Below are 13,950 nucleotides of genomic sequence, written 5' to 3' on the forward strand. Positions count from 1 at the left end.
TAAATAAATTTACTGTACCACCAGTGAACTGGACGTATATTCACCTACAAAAGCAAAAGTTGCTGGAAAAGCTGAGCGGGTCTGGCAGCATCTGTGAGGAGAAATCAGAATTAACAATTTGGTTCTGGTGACCCTTCCTCAGAAAAGTCCTCAGTTCTGAGGAAGCTTCACCGGACTCAAAACGTTAATTCTGATTTCTCTTCACAGATGCTGCCAGACCTGCTGAGCTTTTCCAGCAACTTCTGCTTTGGTTTCTGATTTACAGCATGTGCAGTTCTTTCAGTTTTTATTTAGATACTGACCCAATTATTTTCGAGAGCCAGAGAAAGACTCCTACCCTCAAATGGATTTACAATAAATATAAATTCCAACACCAAATTAGTCCACTTATACAAAAAAACATATCTTAGGTTCAAATTCAGTTTCAACTTTTTTCACACCAAAGAGTACATGCTTGAACTGAATTGTTTAGGTGAATTCAAAATTAAAATCCTTTGATTTAGAGTAAACTAAATGATTAATTAGATGATTGTAATATATTTACTTCATAGTACGGAAATGATAGGTCTGTGATAAATGAAACTTTTACACTAGTAAGTTAAAGCAACTGTAGGTACTTTAATGGTCCAAGCAAAAGTACATGGTGTTTTCTGCAAATCAGTCAATTAATAGTTGCACTGATGTGTTGCAAAGTATTAAAAATTGCAAACGATATATTGGAAAGAAATACTGATTTGGATTACAGCATTGAGTAACAAATGCAAACAATGAAAACATAACATTAAGTTCAGAATTGCTCTCAGCTTTAGTGCTCGTTGAATTGGTAGCTTGAAAAGCTTACAAAATATGATGACGTTACAGCAATATGTTTGTGGTACTCAGTAACAACACCACTTGGCATACATCTTTGTTTTATATGAAGTAGGTTATACTTTGCATGCCAGTAGTCTTATTGTGGCAATACTTAGTATTGTACAAACTTGCACATGGTGGAATTATGCTTTATATATGCATGAAATAATAGCATGTATATGGAGAGTACAAAAGAACAGCAATTCCTGCTCAGCCTGCAGAATAATATTATCCTGTAGCAGTCCCCAAATAGACCAACAGGAGACAGTAGACAGCAAGATCATATTGATTCTTGTTGGTCTTGAGGTGCTCACCATCTTGTTTGAGTTACTTTGTTCCTGCTTCTCAACTAAACACCAAGTTTTATTCAGTAAATGTAAGGTAGAGGTAAACAGACTGTTCCACATCCTTTGGGGAGGATGTTCTCAAGGTACCAGGAATGAATCAGAAGTGGACCAAGCAAATAATTTTGCTCTGCCATAGTTCATCAGAGCACCATACATCACTCCACGCAGACAATTTTGGGACCTGTCACTTTTGTAAGCAACAGTCTTTGGGTGGGATGACAGAAAGCAGCGGTGGGGAATAAGAGGGCAGATCTGAGAAGAAACAAAATTTCTTATGGTATTACAAAATACTGCAAACTACCAATTGCAAAATCATAGATTGCACTGGCTTTCCTCTCCATTAAAAGAAGTTAAATTTCACCTTCATATAGTTCAACATCCTCATGAGGTGGTTCCAATCAATGAAATGCTTGTTGGAAAGAATTTCATTGCAACCAATTCTCCAAACACTTGAAATAAAAAAAAAACCTACTCATATGAACCTCTCTCTCCTGTAAACCCTCAATCTTTAATTTTGAAGCCTTCAGGGATTTGTATTACATGTAAAGTAAATTTCTGGTGATGACCTAGATTCTATAAATTATTGCGTCTACTCCACATCTGAAGTGCCTTTAGACTTTTAAAAAATGACTCTATAGCTATTGTAAACTAAATGGGACACAGTGACCTCTTGATATACAATATTGCACTAAAGCTTTCATCTGTATCACAAATTGAGGTATGGGAGATGTCTTAAGGATAAAATGATGTAAACAAAGCCAAGTATCTTCATCTAATGATATTAGGATATAATAAATCATTAATCTATTTTGGAGAATTGGGACCATTTTGAGCACTGACAGATTTAGCATCTATGTTAAGTATTACTACAAATGTTTAATCATTTCAGCTCTTATTCTAGGCTGTTGCTAGGGAATTGAGAATGTACCTAAGATTTCAGAAAGACCTCAACAATCACACAATTTCTAGGAAACACACTTTGTAATTATTTGACATTGTGCTTCAAAGGCATGTTTTTAAATATGATCACAAAACATCTCAATGACAATAACTTTCAAATTCTAACTCTACTACTTTTCAAATCAACTATTTGAAATTTACAAAGCTGTTGGATTGTTCAGCTTAATGTACATCACAGTGGAGCTACCTGCTTATATGTGATCTCAGTTCACATTTAGCTTTTTGGTTGTTTTTTTTATGTGGATTAGGATACTTTGGGTCATCAGTGCAAGACCCAAGTATTTTCTTGAAGTTTCTCAAATGTGTAATTGCCAGGCAAAAATATCTCACTTTTGCATCCAAAAATCCAATCTGACCTGCACAAGAAATTTTACTTGACAAGAAGTTCACTTTATATTTTTAGTCCAAGCTGAGTTTGAGTTGCCCTTGGCAAGACATCTATGAGCCAGATGGTTCCTGGTTAATAAATATATCACCATTCTGTATCTCAACAGTAACTGCCAATTAAACTCTGAGCCTACTTCCATTTAGAGTTTATTTTATACTATGGGTTTGGTCTGTTTGGGTTTGACAGATAAGGTGACCCAGAAAACTAAGTGTATACATCATTTGCATATGAATGTAATAAGATCAAACCTTTTGGAAATATCTTTTTGACCAAACCGAAGCAGATGAACTCAATCGCAAGGACAAGTGCTACTTTCTTTCTTGTTTTCTATCAGTTCTTATGCAAATTCAAAGGAGAAACTTTATTTGACAATTACAACTGCTACAGATCACTGAGGTCAGAAATGATAGCCGAGGCCCCACATGTGAACAAAGACATAGGGGAGCTCAAAGCAGAGTTATAACGACAGAATGGAGTTTTGTCTTAAGGAATTTACAGTGGTAGTTCCAAGGTAAATTCTGCTCTCAAGACGTCTATACTTTAATCACATGCCCACTTTGTCAAGAATTGATGCACTCATGACTTCTGACCAGTCAAGAGTAATGTAATTTTTGGTTGTTAAAGTTATAAAGATTTGGATTATCTTTCTCCCCAAATCAGGTTGAATAGTGGTGGAATTAGTGGGAGAATTAAGCAGTGCTACTGATCGCAGTCCCAACATGTCCCATCATGATGACTGTTCTAATGCGATAATGTTAGGAAGTGTGAACCTGACTTCAGTCACTTCAGGTACTATCTAATGAGAGTGATGGTGATCACTGGGTCAGCAACTCACTGCCCCATTACCACTGATCAGGAAAGAGCCCCTCAGTGGGTGTCTTTCTCTCCTTCTAATTATCCCAAATGCCCAAAACTTTGTTAGGTTTTGGCATAGTCTGAGCCCAAATACCCAAGCCTACTCTGATGCCTCTATGACCTCTCTGCTGGTGTGGCAATGGGGTTGTCTTTGCAAACCAGGGGGATTTTACTTGTTTGCATTGGTGGAAGGGAGAGACTGGCTCCCACTCACTAATGTGGATGCCACCAGGAGACAACCCTGCAGACATTACAACTCCTACACCGGGAGATTTGGCTGGATTTATGACATAATTGGAGAAATGTATAGAATTACTGCACTGATCCTTCTCTGGCACAAAGAGGAGAATTCATGCCCAAAACTTCTGTATTTTTGCTGTTTACAGGATTTGTTAAATATCTGCATAGGAAGTGACTGTTACTTGTATACTGTAACAGTAAAACACTTATACAAATTTGTACCATATAAACCAATATACTGAAGTGTACACATGTTGAATACAATATACTTTGACATGACAATGTGGAAATGAACATAAAATACTGCTATTAAGTACATTTACTAGACTTTAACATTGTTACCAAATTACACAATTGTATCCATTTTTGTGTACATATGGATATATAATAATATTTATAATTATGTACATATATGTAAAAAAAGGGTCATACTAGTAAATTGGTCCATTGAAAAACCTTATTTAAAAAGGTGAAAAAAAAGAGTGAAAGGGAGTCTCATTCTTTCAAATTATTTGATAATGTACAGATTAGAATAATAAGCTCACCATAAATCTTTTGTTAGAAAACAAAATATGGGACTATTTCTGCCAACTCGGAGATTGAATCCCCTGAGCAGAGCATGTTCTCGGAAACTTTCAAGCAGCTCGAAAGCAAATAGAAGGCATGACTTCTTTACAAATGAGCCTGAGTGGTGCCCCAAGAGTCACAGATCCCAGGAAAACATGTGACCAGCTGGTTTGTAATCAGTTCCTCTTTCCTGTGGAGCCACTCTAAGAAGTTCGCTGTCAGTGAAAACATGCCTGCAGCCATACAAGCAGGAACATCTTCAAGAGTCTCCATTCATTCTGAGGCATCATTAATACCTGTGATCAACCTTTGCTTTAACTTTAGGGATTTCAGTCTGAACAAAGAGAACTTGACCACCACAATCCTTCCTCATGAATGATTTAGAAGGCCTTGACACTATATATCCTAGAAACAAACGCTTAAAAAGGAAAGAAAAAAGTTCATATAACACAGAACTGGAGTCTTTTGTTCAGATTGACTTTCAGTTTGCAATCTTCTCATTTTGGATTTTGAATCTCATTTGGAGCAATCAGTGAAACTGAACAGAAATATTGGAAAGGTTCCATAAATTGTTCTGCCTGCAGTTTTCCTCCTCCACAGCCCTCTTGCTCAGAGCTGTTTCTTTGTCCTTATCTGGGGTTTCAGTATGGATACTGTTTCTGTTTTTTGCCAGCAAAGCAAGCCAGCCAAGTGCAGAGAAGCATTGCAGCTGCTGCCCCTCCTCCAGTACAGTAATAAGCCCATCCCAGCTGACACGTACCTACAAATAAACACAATTGTATTAATTTTAACACTGCCCAATTTAGTTTCACATCCAGCTTTCCAGTCAAAGATGTATGAGCTTTTATAACAGGCTCAACTACCATGTCTTCTTGGACTATTTCAAACTTTCACTTCAGATCAAGAAGCTGCATTTTCAGAAGGAAGCGTTCCAGAGCTTCATGGGCTTTGTCAAATGACAAGTTCCCAGCCACAGATATGGAATTCCAACTGAGCACAAAGTGAGGCAAGTTCCTCATCGAGAAACTTGAGCCTAGAAATCACTGGGCAATGCTTCTACATTGTACAAATGATTAACACACTCATATCACATTCTTCTCTATTGTTTTAATGGAAGAGTTAACTCCTTTAGTTTATACGACTGATCATAACACCATGAAATGTGGAAGCAAGCCATTCAATGAGATGTGGCCGATCTGATAATCCTCAACTCCACCTTCCTATCTTTTCATTATAACCCTGATTCCCTTACTGGTTAAAATTATCAATCTCCAGTACAGCCTTGAACAGTAGGTGGAAACATGATTATGATCGTGTTCAACAAATTCATTTGTGCAAAGCTTGCGGATTGACAAATCAACTCTGTGGCTGCCCCAGAAGATGGATAGCAATAACCTCACCTAGGAATTGTCAGAGGCATTGTTTTCAACTCTATACGAAACAAAAACTGTGCTTGTCTATTCAGCTGGATGTGTTTTTCCTTCCTGTCGTGACACTCCATCAAAATTCTTCCTTCCAGCAATATTATCAAAATAGATTTACTAGTCATTTACCAACAGTAACAGTTTGCTTTAAATAATGCCTATAATGTCAAAAAGCATCAAAGAGGGGATATATGAAAAAAGGATCATGACCTGAAGGAGATATTAGGAGAAGGTGACCATATGTTTGGTTGAAGTTGTGAAATGTGAAGAGGGATTTAAAAGCTGTGTCTGGGTGAAAATTAGGAAGGTTGGGGATTGAATTCTTGAGTGAGGCCTAGTCAATTGATGGACAACAACTAATGACAGGATAAAGTGAGAAGGCATGCAGAGAAGACTAAATTGAGATGAAAAAAAAAAGAGATGAACATGGCTTGTTAGGACTGGAGGAGATGACCAAGGTAGGGAGGGCCATAGATGGGTTTAAGCACAAAAATAATTTTAAGCATTGGAAAATCAGAGAGAATGTAGGCCAGCAAGGGCAGAACATAGATGTGGAGAGTGCAGGACTTTGAAGATCAGTTAAAGTATACAGAAGGTGGGAGGTGGATGACCACAGGAACATAGGATGTAGGAGCAGGAGTAGTTATTAGATTTTGGATGAGTATACTTGGGCATTAATGAGGGTTTCAGTGGAAGATGTGCTCAGCTAGAGATAGAATCAGGTCCTGTTTAAAGAGGTGAAAGTTGGTAGTCTTTGTGATGGAAAGAATATGAGTTTGAAACTTCAGCTCAGGATTGTACCATCTGGTGGAGGCTAAGATGGTGGCCACAAGGGAATAAAGTTACGCATAAGGGTAAGATGCACTCTTCTCAAACTTTAAATACCTGAAGGAAGAGGATGGAGTCAGGAATAGATCCATCGGGATCTTCTGTCGTGATGGTACATGTGGGGAGAGAAGCCATTTACTTCCCTGCTGCTTATGGAACCTCACAGTGTAAATATTGGCTGACCTGTTTGCCTACGTAACAATAGTGACTACATTTTAAAATTTATTAATTATATGCAAAAGTCGTTCAAATATCCAACTTGTGTTCCAGATATTGTATTTTTTTCTGATAAGGAGTACATTTGCAATTATGCACAAGCTCCGAACCAATTTTAGCTGATGCAATCCTCACTCACAATAGACCAACTATACTCAGGAAGCACTATCCAATCAGGAGTATTTGTGTTTGTCACCATAAAAATGGGAAAGTTGAGTGATAAGGATATCTTACTAACCACATCCTCCTTTTGAAAATATTTCACGGAGTTCTATTCAAGGTTAACTTTAACTGTAAAATTTGGGATTTTTAGGGTGTTGTATCTTTGTTGGCTCATAGGATATGTAGGCAGGTAAGTCAAATGCTGGGGTCAGCCATTGCTGGCTCCTAACTGGCCACTGGGATATATGTGGTGGCTACCTGTACTCTCCCCTCTGGGTCAATCCCTGTTTACATAGGGGCACCTCAGCAGTACAAATTAATCGAGATTATTTAGCAACCAGAAACTTTACTGAACAGAAAGTCATGACTGGAAGGAATCCCTTTCATATTGCCAATCCAATCTCTCTCCAGACTAACATCTAGCTCGAGGATTCCTCCCAGAAAATAGCTAAGATTGCATGTTTCAAATGTGACTTATATTTTGATCCTGACATGAAATGGTATTTCACAGTGGTTTATAGCTGTACACAGACTTGATTCAGTTACCTAGCTCAAACTGGTCTGAGAGATTGTTGCAGGTCTGCTGCACTTCTTCACTGTTCCAGCCCAGGGGATACAGGGCACAACCAGAGCCAATCAGTAGACCTGGAAATAAAAAAAAAAGGATAACCACATTTGTCAGACATTTGAACTAGGATGATAAGTGGGCAGGTTATAATATCAATAACATACTGAAAACCTAATGTGGCACAAGTACACTTGTCAACCTTGTAGCTGTTCCACAATCCGCCTCATTCCATTGATACAATGCTGTTCTAAATGACTGGCGTTATCAATTAATGAGGCTGTCACCCAGCAGGCTTGGGGAAGCATGGAGTCTGTTAGCTCAGTTGGCTGGATGGCTCTGGTCTGTAATGTAAAATGACATCAATAGTGTGGGTTCAATTCCCATGCCAACTGAGGTTACCACGAAGGCTCGACCTTCTCAACCTTGCCCCTTGCCTGATTTGTGGTGACCCTCAGATTAAACTTCCCACCATCCATTTCTTGCTAATGAGCAAGCAGCCCTATGGGACTGCATTTTTCAGAAATAATGACATCCAAGGAGCTGCCTTAAAACTGGATTTGAATCCAACCCCGTGCATTGAGAGGAAGTACTCAGCAGCAATGCAAACGAGCTGTGTGATGTGAATCTAGTACTCTTAGGTCTCAGCACAAAGTTTCCCTGTTACAGGGACAGCTTTCTGAGAGGAGGCATGTTGCTTTCATTTGGCCTAAGTAAAAAGCAAAACAAGAGGCAAACTGTGCTTGAGTTTTTTTAATTATCCCCCTTCTAGCTTTGAAACCCAAATCCAGTTTCTGCAGAGATCAGAGGCTTATTTCACCCATTTATCTCCATAATCATAATCATGTTCTGGACCTGAAAGTGTCTTAACAAGCCATATGACAAGTCTCTAAGGAGGTCACATTGAAACTCAAACGTTCCAAATGATCTCACTCTAACGGTCTTTAGCCACTGGGCTATTAATTTGCTCATTAACAGCATTTGCTCTTTACTAGTCTGAGCTACATCAGCAGAATGGAAACAACACAAGGAACATTCCTAGCTTAGTTTCCAAACATTTTGGTGCACACTTGAGAAAGGAATTGTGGGGGTACACCAAAACTGCCAGAATCACCAGCTCATCCATGTTTAACTCCACGTGCAAGCGTATGGATGCAAAGTTTGTTTCTGGGCAGTGGAAATCAGAACTGAAGGGCAGAATTTCATGATGTGTTCAGAAGTGGAGTTGCTGTGTGAGTGGGAGTGACGTAGTTGGAGATCACAGCTCTCTCCTATGAAGTTTTGGGTAGGAAGGGTGCAGAGATCAACTGAGACCCTTAGCCACTTAAGAACAGCATAAGAACCTTGTCCCCCTGCTGATGGAAATTCTGCCAAGAGGGGCAGACAATGAACTCACTGCAGAGTTAGCCACATAGCAAACCCTCCCAGGCTTCAGGACAGAGGGGTGGGGGATGGGAGGTCTTGATCTCAGGCACTTTGTGCCCACTGAGGGACTCCTCCTCCCATTGCTCATGTCCCCATCCTATTTCAATCCTGTTACGATCCCAAGTGAAGGCCCAAGTTTTAAAGGATATCAAGGGTGTTGCAAGGGTGTATCATGGAATGCCCTGCCAGTAGCAGTGGTGGACACTCCCTCTTTATCGGCATTTAAGCGGGCATTGGATAGGCATATGGAGGATAGTGGGCTAGTGTAGGTTAAGTGGGCTTGGATCGGCGCAACATCGAGGGCCAAAGGGCCTGTACTGCGCTGTACTCTTCTATGTTCTATGATACTGGAAAGTTTCTGATTGGCAGAAAGCTCTTGACAGTTACGATTCTTACCCTCCACCACCTTAATTTGAGGGGAGACTTGATACTTTTTAAGTTAAGTGCCTGCCCCTTTGCATTGGGCGTCCCAAAGATTTTCAATACAGGATTCCTACTTGTTCCACAGGCCAGCCTCAAACATTAATTCCTGCCTGAAGTATGAGGCAGCATCCACAGTGGGTGCAGTCAAAACACACGCTGTGTTACTGCTCAGTATCAACTTTGGGTGTCTGAAATCTCTCACCTTGATCAACATATAATTAATCACAAGAAACAAGTGAGTGCTCACAGATCATTTTTACATAGTTGTATGCTCAGTATTGAAGTATGCAGGTAATTCTAAGGGGGCATTTATTGCAGAAGTCTGATCCACCCTATAACTATCATATGTAAACCTCTTTGGACACACTACTTTAAGCAATAATGACAATCTAATTAAATTCAGGAAGATGCATTCTCCCCTCTAGCCCTTAGCAGAGCCCTTCAAACATTATAGGGTTGTCTGACTGTTGTAAATGTTTCACTCCCAATCTGCAGTAGCATCTTTGCAGTCACACATCAAGCTGAAGCACTCAACTTACTGTGAGATCAATTAGGAGAAAGTGAGGACTGCAGATGCTGGAGATCAGAGCTGAGAGTGTGGTACTGGAAAAGCACAGGTGGTCATGAGGCAGATTCTCCTGCTCCTCGGATGCCGCCTGGGCTGCTGTGCTTTTCCAGCACCACACCCTCGATTACTGTGAGATCAACCAATTAAAAGGGCTGTTTTTATTTGTTCACAGGATGTGACCATCACTGACTTAATCAGTATTTCTTGCCCATCCCTAATTATCTTTGCGAAGGTTTTGTTGAGCTGCCTTTGTGAACCACTGCAGCCCATGCTGGGTAGGTGTACCCATAGTGGTGTTAGGAAGGTGCTTCCTGGATTTTGACTCAGTAACGGTGAAAGAACAGATATAGTTCTGAGTAAAGATTGTGTTGAGACTTGGAGAGAAACTTGCAGATGGTATTGATTCTCTGCATCTATTACCCCTTGTCCTTCTAGGAGGTAAAGATTTTGGCTTTGGAAGGTACTGTCTAAGAAGCCTTGGTAATTACTGTAGTGCATCTTGTACATCGCACACACTTCACTCATCCAGGAAAATCCATCACATTGTTGACCTGCACGCTGTCAATGGTGGCCAAAGTTTGGGGAGACAGGAGATCAGTTATCTCACCGCAGAATTCCTACATTTTGATTTGCTCTCATTGCCACAATATTTAAATGGCCGGGGCAGTTATTTTTATGATCAATGGTAATCTCCTTGATGTTAATATTGGGGGAATTCAGTGCTGGCCATTCAATGCCATTGAACATCAGTGGGAGAAGTGGATTCTGTCCTGTTGGAGAGAAGTGGAGTTTCAATCCTGATTGTAAATTCAATGCACATTCAAAAAACATTTGTAAAAGGTATTTTTGCAGAATAATAAATAACTTAGCAGCAATTTGTTGGTAATGGAATAGAAATGCATATATCTATTGTGTTTGGATCATATGATTTAGTGCTAACTGGTACTAGGACAAGAGCCAAACAGCTTATTTCTCCCTTACCATTTAAAAAATTGTCAGTTAAGTGGGAGCAACTGAACATGTCTGTTTCTGTTCACCAGCATATTTTCTATGGCTTTCCTCAGCTGTAATTTAATTGTTATTTATAACCCACTGTTAAAAATAACAGCAACTGTAAATGCTAACATGAAATGTCTCAGACAATTTATACTGGAGCTTAAATTTGATGTTATATTTAACACTGTGCTAAAATTCTAGCTTTTATGTTCTTGTATAATTGCTCTTGGTTAGCTCAGTTAGCTAGACCACTAATATGTGGATCAGATTAATACTAACAGCACAGAGTGTGACCACCTTTCCAGCTGAAATAAACTTGGGCCGTGTCTCGTCACCCCACTAGTAGTAAAAAAAAACAGTATTTTGCTGTGGTTCAGTAAATAATTGCCTTTGGGCAGAGAAGGGAACAAGAATACTCATAGAACCATAGAAACATTGAAAATAGAAGCGGGAGTAGGCTGCTGAGCCTGCTCCACCATTCACCTGATCATGGCCGATCATTTAACTTACTACTGTGGTCCTGCTTTCTTTCCATACCCTTTGATCTCTTTAGCCCCAAGAACTACATCGAACACCTTCTTGAAAACATTCAATGTTTTGGTCTCAACTGCTGTCTGTGACACAATGAATTCCAGAGGCTTACCACTCTCCAGGTGATGAAATTTCTCCTCATCTCAATCCTAAATAGCCTTCCCCATGTCCTTAAACAAAGGCCTTTGGTTCTGAACTCCCTCATCATTGGAACATCCTTCCTATGTTTGCCAGTGTCTAGTTCTGTTAAAATGTTACAGTCTTCTATGAGATCTCCCCTCATTCTTCTAAACTCCAGTGAATATAGTCCTAACCGATCCAGTATCTCTTTGTGCATTAGTCCTGCCATCCCAGGAATCAGTCTGATAAACCTTTGTGCATTCCCTCCAGAACATCCTTCATCAAATAAGGAGACTAGAACTGGACACAATATTCCAGGTGTGGTTTCAATAATGCCCTGTACAACCACAGCAAGACATCCATATTCTTATACTTGAATTCTCTTGCTATGAAGAGCACTATAGCATGTACCTTCTTCACCGCCTGCAGACCTGCATGCTTACTTTCAGCAACTGATGGAAAAGGATATCCAGGTCTCACTATACCTCCCCCTTTCCCAATCTATTTTCATTCAGATAGGAATCTGCTTTCCTGTTTTGGCTATCAAAGTGGATAATCTCACATTTATCCACATTATACTTAATTTGCCATGCAGTTGCCGAATCACTCAACTTGTCCAAATCACACAGAAGCATCTCTGCATCCTCCTCACTGTTCACTCTGCCACCCAGCTTTGTGTCAGCTGCAGCATTCTTGTTGGTCTGTGGTGAAATATTAAGTGTTCACTCAAGAGACAATATTCATGGACAATGCAGCAAAAGCTGTCCCAGGTAAGAAGGGGTAAGATTAAGGAACCTTGGATGACGAGAACAGAAGAGCTTCTCCTCAAAAGGAAGGAGGCAGCAAAAGGAAGAAGCTGGAGGAAGCAAAGATCTAGCACAGCTTTAGAGGATTACAGGCTTGCTAGAAAGGAGCTCAGAAATGGACTGAGGAGAGCCAGGAGGGGGCACGAGAAAGGCTTGGCAGGAAGGATTAGGGAGAACCCAAAGGCATTTTACTCATACGTGAGGAATTACAGAATGATCAGGGAGAAGGTAGGGCCGATCAGGGATAGCAGAGGGAACTTGTAGGCGGAGTCTGAGCAGATAGGAGAAGCCCTAAATGAGTTTTTTGCTTCAGTTTTCACCAAGGAAAGGGACCTTGTTGTGAATGAAAACTTTGAGGAGCTGGGATACAGTTTTGACAAGATCAAGATTGAAGAAGTTGGTGTGCTGGAAATTTTGGCAAACATTAAGATTGATAAGTCCCCAAGGCCAGACCAGATTTATCCTGGGCTGCTCCGGGAAGTGAGAAAGGAGGTTGCTAAGCCCCTGGTGAGGATATTTGCCTCCTCACTCTCCACGGGAGTCGTACCGGAGGATTGGAAGGAGGCGAATGTTGTTCCTCTTTTCAAGAAGGGTAATAGGGAAATTCCTGGCAATTACAGACCAGTCTTACGTCTGTGGTCAGCAAAGTTTTCGAAAGAATTCTGAGGGATAAGATTTATGACTATTTGGCAAAGCATAGTGTGACTAAAGGCAGTTAGCATGGTTTTGAGAGGGGTAGGTCATGCCTCACAAATCTTATTGAATTCTTTGAGGAGTAGTCAAGATAGGTCAATGAAGGTCGAGCAGTGGATGTGGTGTATGTGGACTTCAGCAAGGCATTTGAGAAGGTTCCCCATGGTAGGCTCATTCATAAAGTCAGGAAGTATGGGATACAGGGAGATTTGGCTATCTGGATTCAGAATTGGCTGGCTGACAGAAGGCAGAGAGTGGTTGTAGATGGAAAGTATTCTTTCTGGAGTTCAGTGTTGAGTGGTCCCGGACGGTTCTGTTCTTGGGCCTCTGCTCTTTGTAGTTTTTATAAATGACTTAGATGAGGTGGTTGAGGGGTGGATTAGTAAATTTGCAGATGACACAAAGGTTGGAGGTGTCGTTGATAGTATTGAGGGCTACTGCAGGCTGCAGTGCAACATAGACAGGATGCAGAGCTGGGCTGAGAAATGGCAAATGGAGGTCAACCTGCATAAATGTGAAGTGATGCATTTTGGAAGGTCGAACTCGAATGCTGACTATAGGATTAAAGACAGGATTCTTGGCAGTGTGGAGGAACAGAGGGATCTGAGTGTCCAAGTAGACAATAGACAATAGGTGCAGGAGTAGGCCATTCAGCCCTTCGAGCCTGCACCACCAGTCAATATGACCAAGGCTGATCATTCCTAATCAGTATCCTCTTCTTGCCTTTTCTCCATAACCCTTGATTCCACTATCTTTGAGAGCTCTATCCAATTCTTTCTTAAATGAATCCAGAGACTGGGCCTCCACTGCCCTCTGGAGCAGAGCATTCTACACAGCCACCACTCTCTGGGTGAAGAAGTTTCTCCTCATATCTGTCCTAAATGGTCTAGCCCGTATTTTTAAGCTGTGTCCTCTGGTTCGGCACTCACCCATCAGCGGAAACATGTTTCCTGCCTCCAGAGCGTCCAATCCTTTAATAATCTT

The 13,950-nt window shown here is 40.5% G+C and overlaps 1 protein-coding gene across 1 annotated transcript in view; it reads right to left on the reverse strand.

The window, feature by feature from the left end:
* Nucleotides 1–594: 594 nt before the first annotated feature.
* The window catches only part of LOC122550820 (LHFPL tetraspan subfamily member 6 protein-like), a 167,331-nt gene continuing 153,975 nt past the window's right edge, over nucleotides 595–13,950 (reverse strand). Inside the window, exons 3-4 of the mRNA XM_043692122.1 lie at nucleotides 7,386–7,484; nucleotides 595–4,969 (exon numbers count right to left, since the gene is read on the reverse strand). Coding sequence (XP_043548057.1) covers nucleotides 4,851–4,969; nucleotides 7,386–7,484 — 218 coding nt within the window. The 3' untranslated portion in view covers nucleotides 595–4,850. The remainder of the gene's footprint in view (nucleotides 4,970–7,385; nucleotides 7,485–13,950) is intronic.

The sequence above is a fragment of the Chiloscyllium plagiosum genome, chromosome 6 (genome assembly GCF_004010195.1).
Source record: "Chiloscyllium plagiosum isolate BGI_BamShark_2017 chromosome 6, ASM401019v2, whole genome shotgun sequence".
In the NCBI taxonomy this organism is placed as follows: Eukaryota; Metazoa; Chordata; class Chondrichthyes; order Orectolobiformes; family Hemiscylliidae; genus Chiloscyllium; species Chiloscyllium plagiosum.